The sequence below is a fragment of the Elephantulus edwardii genome, unplaced genomic scaffold (genome assembly GCF_000299155.1).
Source record: "Elephantulus edwardii isolate Elephantulus edwardi_28Jun2011 unplaced genomic scaffold, EleEdw1.0 scaffold00001, whole genome shotgun sequence".
Lineage (NCBI taxonomy): Eukaryota > Metazoa > Chordata > Mammalia > Macroscelidea > Macroscelididae > Elephantulus > Elephantulus edwardii.
In genome coordinates, this window is record NW_006399751.1 from 37382270 (window position 1) to 37403469 (window position 21200).

General features: G+C 38.3%; 1 protein-coding gene across 1 annotated transcript in view; it reads left to right on the top strand.

The window, feature by feature from the left end:
* Nucleotides 1-21200, top strand: part of CCDC141 (coiled-coil domain containing 141) — a 258070-nt gene that overhangs the window by 181015 nt on the left and 55855 nt on the right. The window contains exons 9-12 of the mRNA XM_006878954.1: nucleotides 4028-4169; nucleotides 6371-6490; nucleotides 8924-9115; nucleotides 15343-15522. Coding sequence (XP_006879016.1) covers nucleotides 4028-4169; nucleotides 6371-6490; nucleotides 8924-9115; nucleotides 15343-15522 — 634 coding nt within the window. The remainder of the gene's footprint in view (nucleotides 1-4027; nucleotides 4170-6370; nucleotides 6491-8923; nucleotides 9116-15342; nucleotides 15523-21200) is intronic.

Genomic DNA, 21200 nt, shown 5'->3' on the forward strand with positions numbered 1-21200 from the left:
AAAAAAAAATGCTTTGCATTTCTTCCAGTGCAATGAAATTCATATGGCGTCCCACCTTATTTAATGATGGTACAATTTAAAATATTCAAATCTTAGTCAATCTCTGTAGGAAGTTTTCTCTATGAAAGTAAAAGCTGTTTGAGAAATTATTTTTTTACAGATCTTTTTATTAAAAAAATAAACATCTTTTGATTGCTTGGGGGAAAAAAAGAAGTGGGCGTGAGCATCTTTCATCTTGGTTGATGGAATTGCTTTTATTTTATTATTTTTAATATCTTCTAATAACCCAAGGATGTTTGTGCAGTTTTTTCTTTTTTTTTCTTTTTTATAAGGTCTTTCTTTTTTTTTTAACCTGGATTATATGCTCATGAATTTAGGTCCATTTTTTTATGATTGCGTAGTCATAATCCTAATTTGGTATTTATAGTTGTATTAATAGTACTTTCCCGTTCTCTTTGAAATCCATGGTATCTTTTTTTTAAAAAAAAAATTATTGCCTTTTCCTTAATGCAACTTATCTGCTGATCAATTTTTGTTCCACTCTCTCCATTCTCATCCCTGTGAACCTTTCAAGATTGGTTCAGCTTGTGTGTGAACCTTTCCTTAGTTCTTTATCTTGTAGTTGTTAGGTGCAATTGAGTCAAGTTTGACTCAAAGCAACACTAACAAACAGCCGACCTGAGCCCTGCCCTGGTCTGTGCCGACCTCGTCATCTCTGGCACACTACACCCATTGCTGAAGTCATCATGTCACTTCATCTCCTTCGCTGACCCTCCATCTTTCCAAGTAGGATGTCCCTTTCCAAAGAATAGCTTCACCTAACTTCAGGTGCAAAGTACAAAAGAGAAAGCTTTGCCATTTTTACCTTTAAGTAGCTACTTTATATTCCAATTATACATTTTTTCAACTGATTTATGTTACTCTGTATAATTGATCCTAGATTATCCATGTTTTGGAGTATTTCACTAATTCTTGATGATCTTATAGTAATGCACAATACTATGTTGTGATACCTTTAGCCATCTGTCCATTGATGGGCACTTGGTTTGTTTCCAACCCTTTTCTATTGTATATAATGCTACCATAAACATAGATGTGAGTATTTAAGTTTGTGTTGCAGCTCTTCTTTCTTTGGGATACATATCTGCTGGTGGGATTGTTAGATCAAATAGTATTTCTAGTCCCAATTTTAAAGGAAGCACCAAACTGCTTTCCTTCCATAGCAGTTGTACTGTGTTTATTATTTGGGTTTGTTTGTTTTGGTGTTTTTTTTAATTAATTCTGCCTTTGTGAGTTTTGTGAATCATTCCAGAATTCTTTTCCTTTAAGAGACGTTCCTGTATCTTTACACATTCCCTTGCATAATTTATTGTTCTTTACACATTCTTCCCCGTGTCTCTTACTTTTTGTGAACTTAAAAAGCTAAAATAAACTGTGATCTGAGTGAAAGTTTACAGAGCAGACAGGTACTCCACTCAGCCATTCATACAGATTTGGTTGTGTGACATGGATTACAATCCCCATATCAAAACAGCATTTTTTCTGCTTTCTCTATCTCAGTCTTGTCTCTATTCATCTTCCTAACTTTTCTTTCTTCCTGCCTTCTGCGCTTTATCTCAAGGCGTAAGCTCCCATTTGAAGATTGTGTGGAGATTGATTGTTATAAAGACAGAGTATCTACTGTTATTGGTCACCTTATTGATTTGTCTATTGTTGGTCACCTTATTGATTTGTCTATTGTTAAGCTGAATGCTGTCTTGAGTTAGTTCAGTTCCAGGCTCAAATGATGTCAAAGGTCATAGCATCAAAGAGTGATTTCACCAGTCTCTAGATGGCAAGCCTGGCCGTTTGTGTGAATTTGAATTTTATTCCACATTATCTCCCTCGCTCTATCCAGGACTCTCTATTGTTCCCTTCCAGAGCAATCTGCAGTGGTAACCAGACACGATGTAGCTCTTCTGATCTCCCAAGCTGGGTTCAAGAAATTTTTTCCAAGCACCTTTGATTTTCTTCACTTGTTTTTGCTCCAGACAGGGAGAAACCAATGGTTACATCTTAAAAGGCCACTTGTAAGTTTCTAAGACCCTAGTTTGTTCCTACCAATGTGGAGTATACCCACCTTGTCTCTGTGGGCCACGTTATGCCAATTGACATCGATGTTCGCCTGAGCTCTTAGGATTAGCAACTCGATCCCTCAAGGTGAATAGAGTTAAGAAATTGACATGACTGTAGTCCACCAACAGTGTATGAGAATTCCTATCTCTCCCCATCCTCTCCTACATTTATTGCTTGCTGTCCTGTTAAACTTAGCCATTTCTACTGGGGTGAGATGGTATCTCATTATGGTTTTGATTTGCATGTCTCTTATTTCCAGTGATTTTGAGCATTTCTTCATATATCTGTTGGTCATTCAAATGTCTTTCTTTGTGGAAAAATCTTTCCATGTCTTTTGCCCATTTTGATATTGGGTTATCAAGTCTTTTACTTGTGGAGGTCTTATAGTATTCTGTTAACTTTCACTATGAGAACTTTGTCTCAGATGTAATTTCCAAATTTTTTTGGCAGTCAGTAGCTAGTAGGTTTTGTTTTTACTCTGGTGGAAAATTCTTGATGCACACAGGGACTTAATCTTTAGAAGGTCCCAATCATCGATGTTAGGGTTGCGCATTTCTGGCTATATTTGCCAGTCTATTTATATCACAGGCGAGGCCTTCTAACTTCTAAGTTCAGTCCCATTTTGTCTCTTTCGATCTTTATGGTTTGGGGCTTTTCTCTGATCCACCTTGAGTTGATTTTGTATATGGTGTGAGATGTGAATTGAGCCCAGTAGTTTAAGTACAACATGGAAAGTTATGTGTTAAGAGTAAGAGTTCTCACAGTGATTTTGTTTATCCCTAATTGGATTTCTCTGGGACTCTTGTGGTACCCACAGAATATGCATCTCAGGCATATTTGACAAAAGGAAGAATTCTCAAGCTAACTGAGGAACCTTCATCTCTTTAGCAGCCTCTTCGTCCTATCAATGAGGTTGTTTTACTTCTCAGTCCTTCGAGATCTTGTCTTCATTTCATTACTAATTAAACTCATTTATACAGAGTCATAAACTAATTACTTGAGGTAAAATTACTGAGATATGTATCTCATACCACAATCTTTTGAAACTCTGGGCAATTTAAGAGTTTGTGTGTTAATCTTTATTAGAATGTAAAGGAAGGGACTGATAGAAAATTAAACACTTCTACATCCCAGTTGCACAGGTTTGGTTTCAGTTCAACTAAAAATTTAAGAAATTATCATTTCACCAGTTCTTTTATTTCCTTACACTGCTTATAGGACCAAACTGGACTTGGTTAGAATTCAGTTCAAAGTTCCCATGCTATTTAAAAAGCATTTTCATTTCGTAAACACTTTTCTTTTTCTGGTAAGGTCATCACTGGTGAAAATGGCAGCATGAGACTTTCTTTTTTTGTGAACTGTGCATTTGATTCCTAATGATTGGTGATAACTTGATTTTAATAGAATGAATAGAGTCTTGAGTATTCTTAGTCAAGAAGAACAATGATGTTAGTATTATATAAATATTTTACCCTGTCGGGTTAGTAAATGCTTTGTTAATTAGCTGGTCGACATTTCTGTCCAAGTTGCATCTTAGGTAAAGGAAGCTTTAAAAGAACATCCTCAAGGAAACTTTTGCAAACAACTTGTGTTTTGGGCAATAAATAGCTCAAAATATCCTACAGAAATATTAACAATTAAACTATTAGGAAAGATTTAAACCTGGTTGTAAAAACTCATAACTTTTCTTTTTCCTCAGGAATTGTGGATTTGTACAAAGAACTAGAATTTGGTTTTGCTGTTCATGAGCCAGAACTGTAACTACTTAATTCCTGTGATCCTGAAGGCTGAATCTGTTTCACTGTCATCAGTTTATACCTACGTTAAAGAACAGATTTTCGAATGTTCTCTGTTCTTGAACCTTGCTTCTATATTGGGGTAAATGAAGTAACAGCTGCTTTGCTCTGTTCAGCTCCTGGGCTACTGGGATCCAGCAGATGATGGGATGCATTCAGAGAAGAGTGGATCAGCTAACTCAACAGTGTTCAGCTCACCAGGAATTTGCTCTCAAGAAGCAACAATTAACAGCCGCAGTGGAGGACTACCTAAGGAAGGTAGTGTCATAAATTGTGTCCTCCTCAAGCTATACTCAAGTTAACTACTCTCAATTCATTAGCAAAGAGATCTTTTTCCAATTTGATAATAATAGTTATGTGTCAACTGCAGTATTTGGGCATAGTGGGAGAACAGGAGTTTGTCTCCTTAAGCTTCTCCTGTATTCTGCATTCAGTTTTATATTTTAACTAAACAAGGTTGTAATTCATTCTTACTCATCAACCATCACTGCTCTAAATTACAAAAATAGAGATATAACCTTACATGGCCACACTAAGGGAACAAACAAGCATGTCTTAGAGAAGATGTGGCCACAATGTTCCTTGGAGACAAAGATGTTCAAGGTTTGTCTTATATATTCTGGGCATGTTACTACTAGGAGAGGCTATTCCTTGGTGAGGGATCTCATGCTTGGGAAGGTAGAAGGACACAATGACTGAGCAGTAGGCTTAAGTGATTAGAGATGATGAAGGTGACATAGGGTAGGACTGAGTTCAGATCTGATGTTCATAGGATCACTGTGAGTCATATTCCACAGCACCTCACAACAAGTCATACCAGCCTTGTGTATGTCTGTATAAACACACACAGACACCTCTCTCTCTCTCTCTACACACACACACACACACACACACACACACACACACGATCTCTGGTGGCCTAGTGGCAAGAAGTTGTGCTGCAATCCTGAAGGCACATAGTTTGAGGCCACCAGTTGCTCTGTGAGAGAAGGACAGTGTTCTCCTGTGTGATTAACTGCCTCTGTAAACCCATCAGAGGGTCAGCTATGGGTTGGTTCTGACTCTATGTTACACAGCAAGCGTATATACATACTCTTTGTGTGCTTGTGTGTGACAGACATTCCTAGACACTCAGTGGAGGGTCAGGGACAGCTACAAGTCAGTTCCAACTCGATGGCAGAGAGTGTGAATTTTGATATTACCTGAGATGTGAACACTTAGAATTCTATCATCAGCATCCTGGGTTCTGTGCATGGTTCTCATACGTATATGTTTCAGTTAACCTGGTGCTGTGTGAAGTGAGCACTGCCATTTGATAGGGAGATAAATTGATACCCCAATTACTAATTTTAAATTTCTTTTTCCAGTTGATAGCAATCCCACTACTACATAGGCTAGATCTCATATATTCAATGATTTTTCACTTGATGCAATGGATAGACATGCCGTGTCTCTATTTAAATTGCCTTCCCACCTGTTATTGATTCAAATACTTGGGAATTTGAGGCTTGTTCTGATGACTAGGGAGATTCCAAACATGGCGCAGCTGTGGGGTGCCTACATTCCCTAGAGCTTGAGACTCAAGCTAATTCTGTCATGGTGAAAACACAGTAGGAACGCAAACAGCTGCGACTATCCGTCCCATTGCTAATTGGAAGTATTTTGACTCTGAAATATGGACTCTAGTTAAAGTAGAGAGATGAAGGAAGTAACATGAATGCATTGAAAACCACCACTGGTTATCTTATTCCTTAATTCATATGTACTGATGATTAAATCATACTACTCTAAAGTAACTGATTGAATGGTTTAGTCTGTCCTTGTGTTTTACTATCATGTGTACATGACTGGGTGCTGCCCCACAGTTCCTTAGCCCTAAATTCAGCAACCCACAGGGTTGAGTTCTGGACTTTCACTTCAAACTGCCCCTGCAAATTGAGCATCATTCAACTTAGAAGGGATGAGGATACAATGATTTATATTCATTATTTCTGCTGGTGTATTGGGGAATACATAATACATTATCCTTTTTGGATAATACAGATATGTTCTTAGAGGATGTAGATGATATTTTATTGGTCACTTTTAGGGTCACTATGAGTTGTAGTCAACTTGACAGCACATAACAACAACAACAACATTAACAAAAGAAATACCAAGTTTTGATGGGTATTATTACTGTATTCGAACCTACTCATAGCTGACCCTCCAGAGGGTTTTTCAGATGCAGTAAATCACATGGGAGATTGCCCATTCTTTTCCAGCAGAGCAGCTGGTGGATTCAAACCACTTGCCTTTAGTGTTGGCGGCACAACTCCTTACCACTAAGCCACAGGAGCTCTCTAATATATGCCTCCATGTGTGCAACCATTAAGATTGTATTTTTTTAATATAGTGTTTATATGTAATTTGTTTTTATATTTTATATACATTCACATTTTATATCATTATTTATAAAGGTGGAAATGACAATTCAGAAAGTCAGCCCAATACTTTCCAATGCAATAGATGTTGGTTCCAGCCTATCTGAATCAGAGAAGATTTTGAGTAAATATCTGGAACTGGATATTCAAATTAAGGTAAGTGAAAGAATCATCTTTGCGGCCATGATTTTGCAAATAGAATTTATCTTCTTCAGATTCCATAACTATGAAGCTTCATTCTACTCCCTTCTGAGTTATGATTTTAGATTCTTATTATAGCAAATAATGACTTAAAAACTAATTTGTGTACCAAATGAAACTCAGCATTACTACATGAAATTAAACATATTTGACATTTTACTTGCCACTTGATCTTAGCAAAGCCTTCTGGGAATGGTAGAGAAAGCTAAGAGGGTGCTTCTCAAAGACAGTGTGTGCTTTTCTGCTAGAGCAAATTGCAACAATAACAACAACAATAAAACGCCACAAGTCCATGCATAGCTGAGCCAGATTTAAGAAGGCAAATAAAAATATAGCTTGTCTGCTCACCTATTGTTCAGAGACAGAAAATGCTCCTTTTCTCCCTACCACTTTCTCTAGAGCTCGCCTTCTTGTTGTGTGGGATTTAGGTAGAAAAATTCCCATTAGCACTGAAATTACCTGTCTGCCCTAGAAAGTGTTTAGAAAGGTGAGTAAAGTTCCCTCCCTCCTGTCGCTTGTGGACAGGCAGGAAATTGCCTTGTTGCTTTGCCAGTTCTTAGGATAATAACCTCAAACCGCCCCCTCCCACCTGAAACTCACAGATGAACCAATTTGTTTAAAAAAATAATTTCCTTGATGACTTGTTTTTCATTTCTTATTTTAAATACTTAAAATAAAATTTATATCTGGACTCAGTTTCTTTTATTTTAAAATATTTCAGAGTAGGGAAGGAAATTGCATGAGTGCAACCAGGAAGTAGCACATTTAAATTAAAATTGCCTTCAATCAAGGATGTACTTGGGACTCATAGTAAATGCAAGAAGGGAAGCTGTTAGATATAAAAAAGAGCACAAGGGCACAAGGGAGAAAATAAAGAAAAGAATTGGTCCCAAGAAACGAACAGGCCTTTATTGCGTGGTCTGAGAGAGACAGACACCAATTGACCTGGCCTCATGGCAGGATCATGCAGACAGGATCAAAATGGCGCCAGCAGTTTGGGGGGTTTCCTTTTTATAGGGGTTCTGGGGAGGACTAACATGGTACTTCTCGGAATTAGGCGTGTTAATTTAGTTAGGTTTTAGGAGTCTGGGTTGTTGTTTTTGTTTTTTTTTTCTCAAGCTCAGACTCTTATCAGGATCCATTGTCTGGTCTGGTCTTTGATGTGACCAGCTCAGGTGTTAAGTTTCTCAGCAAGTGATTAAGTTTGGGGGTGGTGGGGCAACTGCCATATTTTTCCTTAAGAAGCAATCCTTATTTGCTGCAAATGAGAGTGAAGCTTTTTCCTTTGATTTTTGCCTGGTTCCTCTCTTGGTCTCCAACTGTAATTATATATAACCTTTTTTAATAAAAATTGTATATGTGATGCCTACAATATCCACTCATCCATCTAACTAGAGGTTAGTTTTCATGTCAGAAATTGCCCTCCAAAGAATTCATGGCAGAGCGTCCCCGAGCAGATCAACATCAGTAATTCTTTTAAGTTACTTAGACTTATGTAGCTTTTCCACTCTGCTCATTTAAAAGTCCCTTCTTATAGAGAATAACCAATAAGACTGCATAATTATGTCTTTTCTCTTTTTTGTAAATTGAAAACTGAGTAACTGTTGTAAATTTGCCAACTCTTACTCTGGGCATGTTGCAAGGAGGGTCCAGTCCTTGGAAAAGGATGTGCTTGGAAGGGTGGAGGGACAGCGCAGGAGAGGAAGGCACTAGATGAGATGGATTGACACAGTAACTGGTGTACTGGGGGCCAGTGTGTCGGAGACTGTGAAATTGGCTCAGGTTAAGCAGGGTTCAGAGCTATTGTGCATAGGGTTGCTATGAGTTATAGTCGACTCAATGGCACATACACAACATATGACAAAATTTGCTTAAGAATTTGCTGCACTGCAATTTTGAAGGCATGCAGTTCAAATCCACTATCTGCTCTGCAGGAGAAGGATGGGCAATCTCCTCCCATGGGATTAACTGCCTCTGAAAACCCGCTGAAGGAATGGTCATCTGTGGGTCCAGTCTGACTTGATGGTACACAGGAACCACAACATTGTTAAATTTCATAAAGTGGTTCCCAAGTATAATCATGGTTCTGACATTTTGCTTCACTAACTTTTGTCCACACCACTTTTATTCTGTTTGTGATACAGAAAACAGAATGCGTTAAATAAGAGATATAGCAGATAGAGCTAAAGGATAATTTTAGATGACTTTCATTTTATGTTGGTTTTATTTTGAAATTTTGGATGCTGGTGCTTTTCTCTTTCTGAGAAGAATCTTGGTGCAAATTCAGTTAGTAATTATAATAGATGGATGTGAAGAAGGTAATGAAAGTGAATGTTCGTGATTCCCTAGTCAGCCTCTGACTGACCTCCTATGCTTTACTTTCAATAGGAAACCTCACATGAATTAGAAGCGGCTGTAAAAATCATGACAGAGATAAATGAGTGTGTACCTGATGAAGTGGCATCACTTTCTTCTAAGACTAAATGGCTAGAGGAAGAATTAAAAATAATTGGCCAGCGCATTGGCTTCAGGTCACAAGTCATGCGAACACATGTAACATTTCTGAAGTCATCAGAAGAGGTATAGTGTTAATGGGAAAATTGTCTGCAGCAAGGGGGCACCTGCCCATCTTTTCTACTTTCTGTGGGAAGATAAATTATACCTTGGTGGATAGTTCCTTGTTCTCCACCTGTTACTGAACACAAGTAGTCTGTAGTCAACCGTCAATAAGACAAACATATTGTAATATCCATAAGCACATTATTGTGCAGATCTGGGAGACAGCGAGTCACCTCCAAGACTGCCTCCCCGGCTGGGAGTGGTCATTGGGTTTTATAGTAGAGTGAGACTCTAGCTCATTTAACAATGCACTTTTGTTAGTAAAAAGAAGTCATTTCTACATCTGAAAAAATAGTTCATATTTAAGTACTAATAAGCAAAGACATCAGGCTGGAGACTAAGGTGTGCCTGATCTGGGCTATAGTCTTTGCAATTACATGCTATGCATCAGAGAGTTGGACAGTAAATAGGGATGATAGGAAGAGAATTGATGCCTTTGAGCTGTGGTGCTGGAGAAGAGTGTTGAATATACCATGGACTGCTAGGAGAACAAACAGGTTTGTTCTGGAGAAGGTGAAGTCAGAATGCTCCTTGGAGTCAAGGATTCTGAAGCTTCGTCTGACATACTTTGGGCATGCTGCAAGGAGGGACTGGTCCTTGGAGAGGGACATCATGTTTGGAAGAATGGAGGGACAGTGTAGGAGAGGAAGACCCTCGGTGAGATGGATCAATTCTGTGACTGGAGTGGTGGGATGAGTGCGTTTGAGATGGCTAGGTTGGCACAGGATAGAATGGCCTTAGGGATGGCACATAACAACAACAATTCAGGAGGGGCACAGACCCCTTCCTGGTAAACAGGCAGATTAAGATGCAATTTACATATGACTGGGAAACATCCTCAGAGAGACCTAGGAGAGATGCATTTCCACTTCTGGTAAACAGACAGATCAAACTACTTTATATGACTGAAGACAGGAAGCAGAGAATTTGGAGACTAAGTAACTAGTTTTGCAGGCTGAAGAAAACTGATGTTAGTTTTATAATTATATAACTATAGTTTTATAACTGATGCATATATAGAGAATTCTGAACTTAATACCATTATTAATATCATTACCCCTCTTTTTATGTAAGTCATATCTATAAGACAAACATACCACCCCATCACACCCACAATGAGCGTTAACTTGTGTATAGCTCCTTTTTTATTCTTTAAGACACAGGACCTAGTCCATGGTTATGGATTTTATTATGAGTCATGGCAACAGCATGTGTATCAATGTGGAACTGTAATTTATAGTCTTTTTTGAACAAACTGTTTCTTCTGAGATTCTCTAGGTGGACTCAAACATCCAACCTTTTGCTCAGCACCTGAGAGCATTCACTCTTTGTGCCACCCAGGAACTCCAAGGCACCAGAGAGGAAACATATAAGCTAACACAAAGACTCAGATTAAGTTGGTTTTACTTTAAAAAGTCATATAAGGTGTGTGGATAACACACAAAAATAAAGAAATTGTATTAAAACCCTTTTTACTCTCTGATTACTGTTGAGTGAGAACAGACTTAACAACTGACCACCACCCCACCCACGTCGCCCAGCAAGTGTTTGGAAGCTATAAATTGCACAGGAGATGACATTTTTTTTTCTGCATCAGAGGAGCTGGTAGATTCAAATGCTCCCTTTTAGGTCGACAGTGCAACTCCTTACCTGCTGTTGTTTTTATGGCCATCGAGTTGGAACTGACCCGTAGCTGACACTGTAGCAGATTCTCAGAATCCCGCAGGAGAACCTTGCCCTTCCTTCTTGCACAGAGCAGCGGGTGGATTTGAACTGTGTGCCTTTGTATTGCAGAGCAGCTTTCTACCACTACCATTAAACCACATCTGCAAAAGATGACACATTCACAGGTTCTGAGTATTGGGACATGGGCATCGTGGTGTATTAACCACATTAGATCATTGTTAAAATTCCTTCTAAAAAAATAAGGATTCCATCTTTCAAAATCCTTGGCTTATTTGAAGATAGAATAACATCTCCTCTTCATTTGTCCCTCATCCTCAAGTATACTTCTATTTATTGAGATGACACTGGCTTTTTTGTATTGTTATTGTCAGCTGTCATCAAGTCAAATAAGACCTGTAAAGCCCCTATGAACAACAGATCTGAACCCTGACCTTTTCTGTATCATCCTCACAGTCTCTGACACACTCGAGCTCATTGTAGCAGTGACTGTGTCAATCCATCCAGGTGACGGTCTTCCCTCTATTGCCAACCCTCTACCTTTCCAAGCATAATGTCTTTCTCCAAGGAATATCCTCTCCTAGAAAAATGCTCAAAGTATGGGAGACGAAGATTTACCATTTTTGCCTGCAAGAGCACTCTGGCTGCCCTTCTCTAACACATATCAAGTTGCTCTAAGACTAGCTGAGTGGGATGTAAAACCACCAACACTCACTCTAGGGTAAAGTCAACCAAAGATACATAGTGTGATGATTTGGCTCAGTGGAAAGAGTTGTGTTATAAACTCAAAGGTTCAACTCTACCATCTTCTCCACGGGAGAAAGATGAGCACTCAACCTCTGTGTGAGTTATAGTCTCTGAAAACTTGCAGGAGGGCCAGTTAGGCATCAGTTCCAACTGAATGGTACCTAATAACAAACAATCTTCTTAACAAGGAGTCTCTGGGTAGTGCAAATGCTTAAGTATTTGTACTCAGCTCTGGTGGCCTAGTGGTAAGAAGCTGCACTGCAATCCCGAAGATAAGCTATTTGAAACCATCAGCCAGCTGCTCCACAGAACAGGCAATTTGCTCCCTTGCCTCTGAAAATTCACTTTAGGGTTAGCTGTGAGTCGGTTCAGATTAGACAGTACATAATAGCAACAACAATAGTAGGAAGAGAGTTCTGGGAACTTGTTGTTTGCCATGGAGTCAGAACTGACCCATCCCTGACCCATCAGTGAGTTTTCAGAGGCAGTAAACTGTGCAAAAAGAGACTGGCCATCCTTTCACTGAAGAGCAGCTAGTGGGTTTGAACCACATGTCTTAGAGATTGCAGTGCGACTTCTTACCACTGGTGTCTAGTGGTAAGGAATTGCACCGCCAATGAAAAGGTTTGTGTTTGGTATCTACCAGCTTCTCTACAGCAGAAAGATGGGAAATCTATTCTAGTGCCTTTTACTGGCTCTAAAAACCACTGGAAGGTCAGCTATGAATTGGTTCTGATTCATCAGTACTCACTAGTAACTAATAGAAAGGTTAGCAGTTTGAATTCACCCACTAATGCCTTGATAGAAAAACATAACAGTCTACTTCCAAAAGATCAAAATCATGGAAAATGCTGTGAGGCACAGTTCCACGCTGAAACACAGGGTGTCACGATGATTCTGAATCAACTTGACATCAACTGGGGTTCCTAGACCTCCAGCATCCTAATGCCCTCTTACTTGCCTCCGAACACCATCTCACCATCTTCTCTGTCTGATCTTATTTCATAATATTCTGAATTCTTAGAACTCTGAGAGCTGATCATGCCCAGTCCCAGAAAATCTCAGGTAACCACTCCTCCCATTTCTACATTTCTGTCTCATTTTCATAATTCCTAGCTTATTATTGTAGTTCTTCTTGGTCCTGACCCTCATCTGTTCAGCAGAAGTGTTACAAATGACACGATCATCCTATTGATGGACCTTTTTATTCAGAATATGAAGCAGAGAAAGAGGTACAAATAATTTATTTCTCTGTATCTTCCCTGGAAAAAAAAACAAACCTTGATAGCCAGGTAAGCATCTACTTTCAAAACCCACTTGGATTTTTGTGAATGAGGACCCTCCACATGGCTGACCCCTTAATGTCACAGAAGAGAAGAACCTCATGGCCTGTTGTCTTTCTTGCTTCCATGAAATCTGTTTCTCTACCTCCGAGAGCCTCCTGCTCCTCTCACCCTGGTGGAGCTTCCGCTCTGTCACTGCTCATCCTGGCTTTCCTTCTCTCCTCAAATCTTTCATTTCCAGTCCATGGCTTTCCTTCTCTCCTCAAATCTTTCCAGTCCAGTCTCTTCTTCTCACCTCTCTGTCTTCCACCTTGAGTAGCCCAGCCAATTTTCAATAGGACATTAATAAAACACTGTGTTTCATAAAACACTCAACTTCCCCTTTCCAGACTACTTAGACGTCAGTGTGGAAAACCATACAATTGGGCTGATGGCACAATCAGCATAGTGGGCGGTCAGGCCAAGGTCTGCTTTAGGTCCTTGCTTCAGCTGGGTTCCACATATGCTCCCGAGACTCCTATTCTGTTGTGATTTTTTTTTTAAACATCTTGCACTGGTTTCTGTTCTTAAATCTCAGCCCAGGGTCTTAGCTTATACATTCCTGAAAAAAAAAATTGAATGCATTAAACCTAACTTTTACTTCCAAATCTATTGACATATTCACCAACCCGCCCCTGTCACAGTGAAATTCCTGCTTGGCACTAATCAATCCTTTGTATATATTTATCTAGTTCTATCAGCCATCTTTTAATTTTTAAAATTCATCTTTTCCATTCATTGTTTCCTTCCACTAGTGTTGCTGTTGTTATATTGTTGTTAGGTGCCTCCAAGTTCAGTATTATTCATAGTAACCATGTAGACAATAGATCTGAACCCTGTCCTACCCCTTTGTGATCCTCACAATCTCTGACACACTCAAGACTATTGTTGCAGTCAATGTGTCAAACCACCTGCTTGAAGATAATCTGTTTTGCTGACCCTCCACATTTCCAAGCATGATATTCTTCTAACCTTTCCTAGCAACATGCCCTAAGTGTGTGAGACAAAGCTTGGTCATCCTTCCCTCGAAGGAACATTCTGGCTGTACCTTCTTTTAAGATGTACGTGTGTCTTCTTTTGGAAGTCCATAGGATATTCATTACTCTTCTCCAAACAATAGTTCAAAGGCATCAATTCTTCTTCTGTCATCTATATTCTTTTTCCTGCTCTCAGATGCACTAGCAAGTGACTGAAAGACAATGGCCTGAATTAGCTGCACATTAGTCCTCAAACTAATATCACTGCTACTCAATAATTTGGCATGGTCCCTGACTGCAATCTTTTCCACAGCAGTACATTTCCTGATAAGATGAAGTCATGTACACTTTCAATCTTTTATGTATCATGATGTTGCCTATCAGACCAATGGTTAGAATTTTCGTTTTCTTGATGTTCCAATGTGATCCATCTTGAATGTGCATTCATTAGTCTTCTGCAGCAAATATTTGAAGTCTTCCTCATATCAAGTTGTCTACATACTGAAAGTTAGAGATGAGTCTTCCTCCAATCCTGACTGAAAGAGGAATATGAAAATAGAATTTTAGTTTTTGAACACCATTTCCAGGTTCTTCTAGTACATTCATTTAAATTACAAATGATATTAACATCTCTGAAATGCAATGACTAGCCATTGCCTGAAATTTCTTACTCTGCTTAAATTGCTTTTAGTAGTTATGGACAATTTTATTTCTGTCTTATTGTTATTAATTATTATTCAAAATGCATAAAAACTTGTGTAAAATAACTTCTATTCATCTGTTACCCAATTACATGTTAATCCATACTTCTACAGGCACATTTGATTTTAAATAAGCTCTGCTCAAGGACAGTGATTTAAAATAATCTAATACCACTTACATTGGTTAATAAATGAGGAAATGTAATTTTAGGCAAAGAAGTGTATTTCAGTAAGATAAGCTCATAAAGACAGTATAACACTGATACTTGTACAGAAAATTAGTGATTATTTGACTCTTTTGTTCTGTCACTGAAAGAAGTAAATTTTATTATTTAATAATTAATTACTAATAGTAATTTACTGACTTACATTTCTAAGTTGTTTCCTTGCTCTTACATGCATGTCATCTCCTGAACTATAAACTACTATTCTGGTTGTAGATACAGTTTGTTCCAGGTTAAAAAACAATGGTGCTATATGTAGTCTGTAAATAGGATTTTTACTATGAGTAGTAAATTAGTCAACAAAGTGTTTACTACTCAGTGATAATTCAGTCTGCCAAAAGCCTAAATAGATTTTCATGTCTTTTCAGTAAGTTGATGGTATCTAATAATTCTTTATAAAATTCTGAAAATGTAGTTGAAATTTAATTTTTTTATGTAGATTTTTACTGGAATCTAGTGAGGAGGTTTGTTGTTTTGTTTTCATTTTAAAATGATTTTAAGTGTTTTTAACTTTTTTTATATTTCTCTTTTTAGGTAGAGGATCAATCTCAGAGCCTAAAAGAGTTTTATCAAACTGAAATCTCTTGGAAGGAAGAGGATGATGCCAAAGCCAAGCATTGGTGTGATTCAGCTGAGAAACAGTGGCAGCTATTTTTAAAGAAGAGTTTTTTCACCCAAGACTTAGGGCTGCAGTTCCTTAATTTAATAAATATGGTGAGCATTACATTAAATAAGTTGCACTTTAAGTATTATTTAAATCAAAAACATAAATAAAAAATCTATTTATTACTAATCAACTATATTGGTTTGAGGAATTTCTTTTTAGCTGCATTCAACCTAGGGTGGGCCTGAAGTCTATCATTTAGATGGTGGCTTGTTCCTAGATCTCTGTTATTTATAACATGAAGGATATTTTAACTATTAATAAGAAAGAGTGCCTACTTGCAGCCCTCAGAAGAATCCCAATCTAACATTTTGAGTCTTGTTGAGAGCATTCAAGAAGGTCTCTATAAAATTTCCAGTGGCTAATGATAAAAGTCCACAGACATTCCTCTGGTACTCTATGCTTTTAGCCAAGATGCATCTGACTTTGCCAATAATGTCTCTAATGCTAAACCTTTGCTAAACCCAGCTTGTATTTCTGGTAGTTTTCTGTGAATGTACTGTTCCAGTTGGTTTTGGATAATCTTTAGCAGGATTTTGCTTGTGTGTGATATTAGCGATATTGTTTGATAGTTTCCACACTCCATCAGATCACCTGTTTTTTAGAATAGGAATAAATCTGGATCTCTTCCAGTCAGGTGGAGCACATCCAGGGCAACATCTGTCTGTTGAACTATGTCAATTGGTATACCATTAATTCCTGGGGACTTGTTTTTTGCCAATTCTTTCAGAGCAGCTTAAACTTCCTCCTTCCTTACCATTACTTCTTGATCATATATTGTTTAAGGAAATTCTTCTGTCAGTCAATTCTTCTTGGTACAGTCACTTCATAATTCTTCCACCTTCTTTTAATGCTTCCTGCATCATTCAATATTCTGCCCATAACATCCTTAAGTATTGCAACTCGAGGCTTGAATTTGTTCTTCAGTTCCTTTGAGTTTAAGAAATGCTGAGCAAGTTTGGCCCTTTTTTATTTTCTGACTCTAGTTCTTTGCACATTTAATTATAATACTTTACTTTGTCTTTCTGAGGACTTTGAAATCTTCTTTTCAGCTCCCAGAACATTTGATTGTGCCCATGCAAAACTTATGCCTGGGCCAAGAGGCAGTTGTCAGAACAGAGCAAGGAAACACTTTATGGTTCAAAATTAGAAAAAGAGTGAGTCAGGGATGTGTCCTGTGTCATACCTTTTCAATCTATATGTGGAACAGATCATTCAAGAGGCTGGACTTTGTGAGGAGTGTGGCATCGGGACTGGAGGAAGACTCATCAACAACCTGTGTTATACAGATGATACAACCTTGCTGAAACTGAGGAGGACCTGAAGCATTTGCTATAGAAGGTCTAGGAGTGTAGTCTTCTATATGGCTTGAAACTCAACATCAAGAAGATAAAGATTCTCACCACTGGGCCAATTAGCAGCATCATAGAGGGAGAAGAGATTGAAGCTCTCAGCTTCTCTAACAACACTTTTGGCACCAGCAATGAGGAAATGAAAAGACAAATTGCACTGGGGAAGTCTGCTGTCAAGGACCTCTCCAGAGTCCTGAGGAGCAATGAGTCTCAGTCTAGAGACTAAGGGGAACTTGATCCAGGCCATGGTCTTCACAATTACAGGCTGATCATCAGAGAGCTGGGCAATGACTAAGGATGATAGAAGAAGAACTGATGCCTTTGAGTTATGGAGCTGGAGAAGAGTATTGAACATGCCATAGACCATCAGGAGAACAAATATGTCTGTCTTCAGGATGGTGAAACTAAGTTTCCCCCTTCAAGGCAAGCAGTTTGAAGCTCTGTGTGACATACTTTGAACACATGGCCAGGAAGGGCCAGTCCTTGGAGAAGGATATCATCTTTGGAAGGGTGCAGGGATGGCACAGGAGAGGGAGACCCTGGATGAGATGGATTGACATGATAACTGTGGCAATGGGATGAAGTGTGTAGGTGTCAGTGAGACTGGCTTAGGATAGGGCAGGGTTCAGAACTATTGTACATAGGGTTGGTATGAGTCTCAGGTGGTTTGATGGCACATAACAACAACAATAGAGTGCAGTACGTATAGCTTGAAAAGTGTTTTGCTATAGCAGTTCTTTCTTTTTAGTAAGGCTCCATCACATTTAGTGATGTACACTAAAGTTCGTTGTCCTGAGTTATACCTATAAAATATAATGGAATTCTTTCATTACCTTTGATGTGTATAAAGCTCCTTATAGAATTCTTTCCTTATGGTTACTCCACCTCTCCTTTGAGAACACAATTATCTTCCTAATAAAACTTAACCATTCTATTGCTGGAAAATATCAGCTTCTAGAAAACATTAAAAAAAAAAAAGTTAAATCAACTTTATCTTATAAATTTATAAGCTAGTCTTTAGTAGCTACACAGGATTGGTTTGGGGTTTTTTTATAAAAGCATTCACATTTAAATACTAAATATGTCCATCAGACATTGAAAGATACTGTTTCTAACCTAAGGAAGTTTATTCTATACTTAAACATATAATTTCATTCTACTATTTGTGAAGTAGCTTAATCTCTGTTTCCCTCTCAATATCCCTTACATGGAGTCTCTAGGGTTTTAAAAACATAAAATTTAAGTCTCTCTTTCCTATGCCCCTCCCACCGAAAAAAGAAGCTGCAACATTGTACTTCACACCACATACACTAATCTGGATGCTATTCTTTACTAATGAGACTAAATATTATGCTAACATTTTAAATAATAATTTTACTTTGCTGGCTTATTTTAAGTTCATGATTGAGTAAAATTTCCATAACACTATTAGTGCAATTTCTATCAAGCTAGGTCTCTCTCATCTTATTTCTGTATCAACATCTTTCTCATGCAAATGAGGACTTTTCTATTTATTATTGTTAAATTTCTTTTGTTAGTATTCACCTATAATTCACATGTTATCTGCTGCTTCCAGGCTTTAGTTCTATAGATTTGATCAGAATGTTTCCTAGAGTTGCAATTTGACCTTTAATCAACTTAAAACTCATTGTCATGGAGTCAAAACTTACTCATACATAGCCCTATCTAGGTTTTTGAGGGTATATCACATGAGGAAAATAGAAAGGAAACTTTCTACAGACTAGGCCAGCAGAACCAGAACCAACTCAGAGTTGACCTTCTAGTAGATTTTGAGAGGCTATAAATTACATAGGAACATATTGCCCATCTTTCTCTTGCAGAGAAGCTAGGGGATTTTAATTGTGTGTCTTTGAGTTGGCCACAAAACTCCTTATCCACTAGACCACCAGAGTTTCAAGATTTTTAATAGAGATGTGTAAACAGGCAAATTGTCATCCTAATTCATTATCCAATCAGCTGATAAGACAATTTAAAATTATTATAAAAACTTCCATTAGTACCTTAACCACTCTTATGCTTAAGTATATAATGGGAGGCTCCTCAAAAATACACTGTTAAAGGGGAGCTCTGGTGGCCTAGTGGCAGGGAACTGCAACTACAATCCCAGAGGCGCAGGGTTCGAATCCACCAGATGCTCTGCCGGGGAAGGAGGGACAATCTCCTCCCGTACCAGTCAGATTTGATTTGACAGTACACGCACACAAAAATAAATAAAAAATAAAAAATACACTGTTAAAAACAAAGTATATGTACCTAGTATCCTATCAATTCATGAATTTAGCATAAATCATATTGATCCCTAGTGATCAGGGAATTCTTTTCAAAATGCTCACAAGTTGTTTGATAAGTAATTATATTAGGGAAGTACGTTGGGAGTGGGAGAGGCAAAGAATATCACCCAGTGCAAGTCGATATAGTCAAACAGTCCCAAGCCAGCAAAACGTATTTCCTTAACTCTTAAAAGTCCTGGTGTCAGTTCAGCAACATCAACTTGAGAAGCCTCTGGTTTCCTCAATTACCCAGCAGTTAGAATTCATCTTCTCTTTCAATCACCAGCAAGACCAGCAAAACCTTTAACTATGGTCTTTATCTCAGCATTTCTCTGGTTACACCTTGCCACAGTTTATCCACAGCAATGGCACAGTCTCTCCATCACCATCACCAGGCTGTCACTCGCACCAGGGTCTCACTTTCATCAGTCTTACTCCAGTATCCTTCAAGTCTTGTCACTTAGTGTGGAAAGCTCTCTTTCTCTCTTTTACCTTAGTCCCACAGCTGTTGATAATCTGGAAGACCATGTGTCTGCATTTAATTTAGTTGGAGCCCAGAAAGGGCTAAATGTAATGGCTAGAAAAGTCAACCTTTAAACTACACTGCCTTCTAATTTTTTCCTGTTTTCTTTCTGATGATCTTTATGGTTTTTTATTTTACCCCTAAGTTTCTGATCCATTTTGTGTGGTGTTTTGTGTGTGGAGTAAGATGTGAATCCTGTTTCCATTTTCTGCAGGTTGTTGTTGTTATCTGTCGCTAAGTCTAGTATGACTCATAGCAACCCTAAGAACAACTGACCTGAATCTCATCTTATCCTGTGCTGTCCTCAATATTTATAATACACTTGAGCCTATCACCACAGTCACTGTGTCAATCCATCTTGCTAGAGGTCTTCTTCTCTTTCACTGATGATCCTCTGCCCTTCCAACCATGATATGCTTTTCCAAGGAATAACATCTCCTAGCAACGTGTCAAAAGTATGAGAGATGAAGATTAGTCATCTTTGCCTCCAAGGAGCACTCTGGCTGTATCTTTACCAAGACATACGTGTTTGTTCTTTTGGCAGTCCATAGGATATTCCATACTTTCTCCAACACCACATCTCAAAGGCATTAATTATTCCATCATCCCGTTCTCAGATGCAAAGCAAGATATTGAAAAGATCATGGCCTGAATCAGGTGTCCCTTAGTCTTCAAACTGACATCAATGTTTTTCAGTATTTTGGAGAGATCCCTGAGAGTGAACTTACCCAATAAATCTCCTTATTTCTTGATTGCTGGTACCAAGACTATAGATGGTAGATTCAAGCAAGATTAAATCAGTAATAGTTTCAATCCATTCTCCATTTATCATGATGTTGCCTAGTGGTAAGGACTTTTGTCTTCATGCTGTTTAGATGCAATCCATATTGAAGGCTATTTGTCTTTGATCTTGTGCAAAAAGCACTTCAGGTCCCTTAGACTTTAAACAAGCAAAGTTGTGTCGTCTGTATAGTGCAGATTATTGATGAGTCATTCTCTGATCCTGATGTCACATTCTTCTTCATTGAGTGTGGCTTCACTATTTACTTGCTTGGCATATAGATTAAACGGGTATGGAGAAAGGATAAGCCCTTGACAATGCTGCCTTCTCAGTTTTAACTATATAGTGTTTCCTTCTTTTTCTAGGTATAGATTTCACATAAGTGAATATTCTGGGATTCCAATTCTTTTCAATGTTAGCCATAGTTTGTCGTGATCCACACAGTCAAATACTTTTGAATATTCAATAAAGAATAAACATTCTTCTGATATTCTCTGTTTTCAGGCAGGATCCATGTGACATCAGCAATGATGACCCTGGTGCCATAGCCATCTTAAATCCACCTTGAACCCCTGGCAGTTCCCTTTGATATACTGTTTCAGTCATTTTTGGATGATCTTCTTCAGTATTTTGCTTGCATGTGATATTAATGTTGTTGTTGTTAGGTGCCATCGAGTCGTTTGTGACTCATAGCGACCCTATGTACAACAGCCCTAAACCCTGCTCTATCCTGTGCCAATTGCATTGCCTCTGACACACCCATCCTGATTACCCCCAGTCA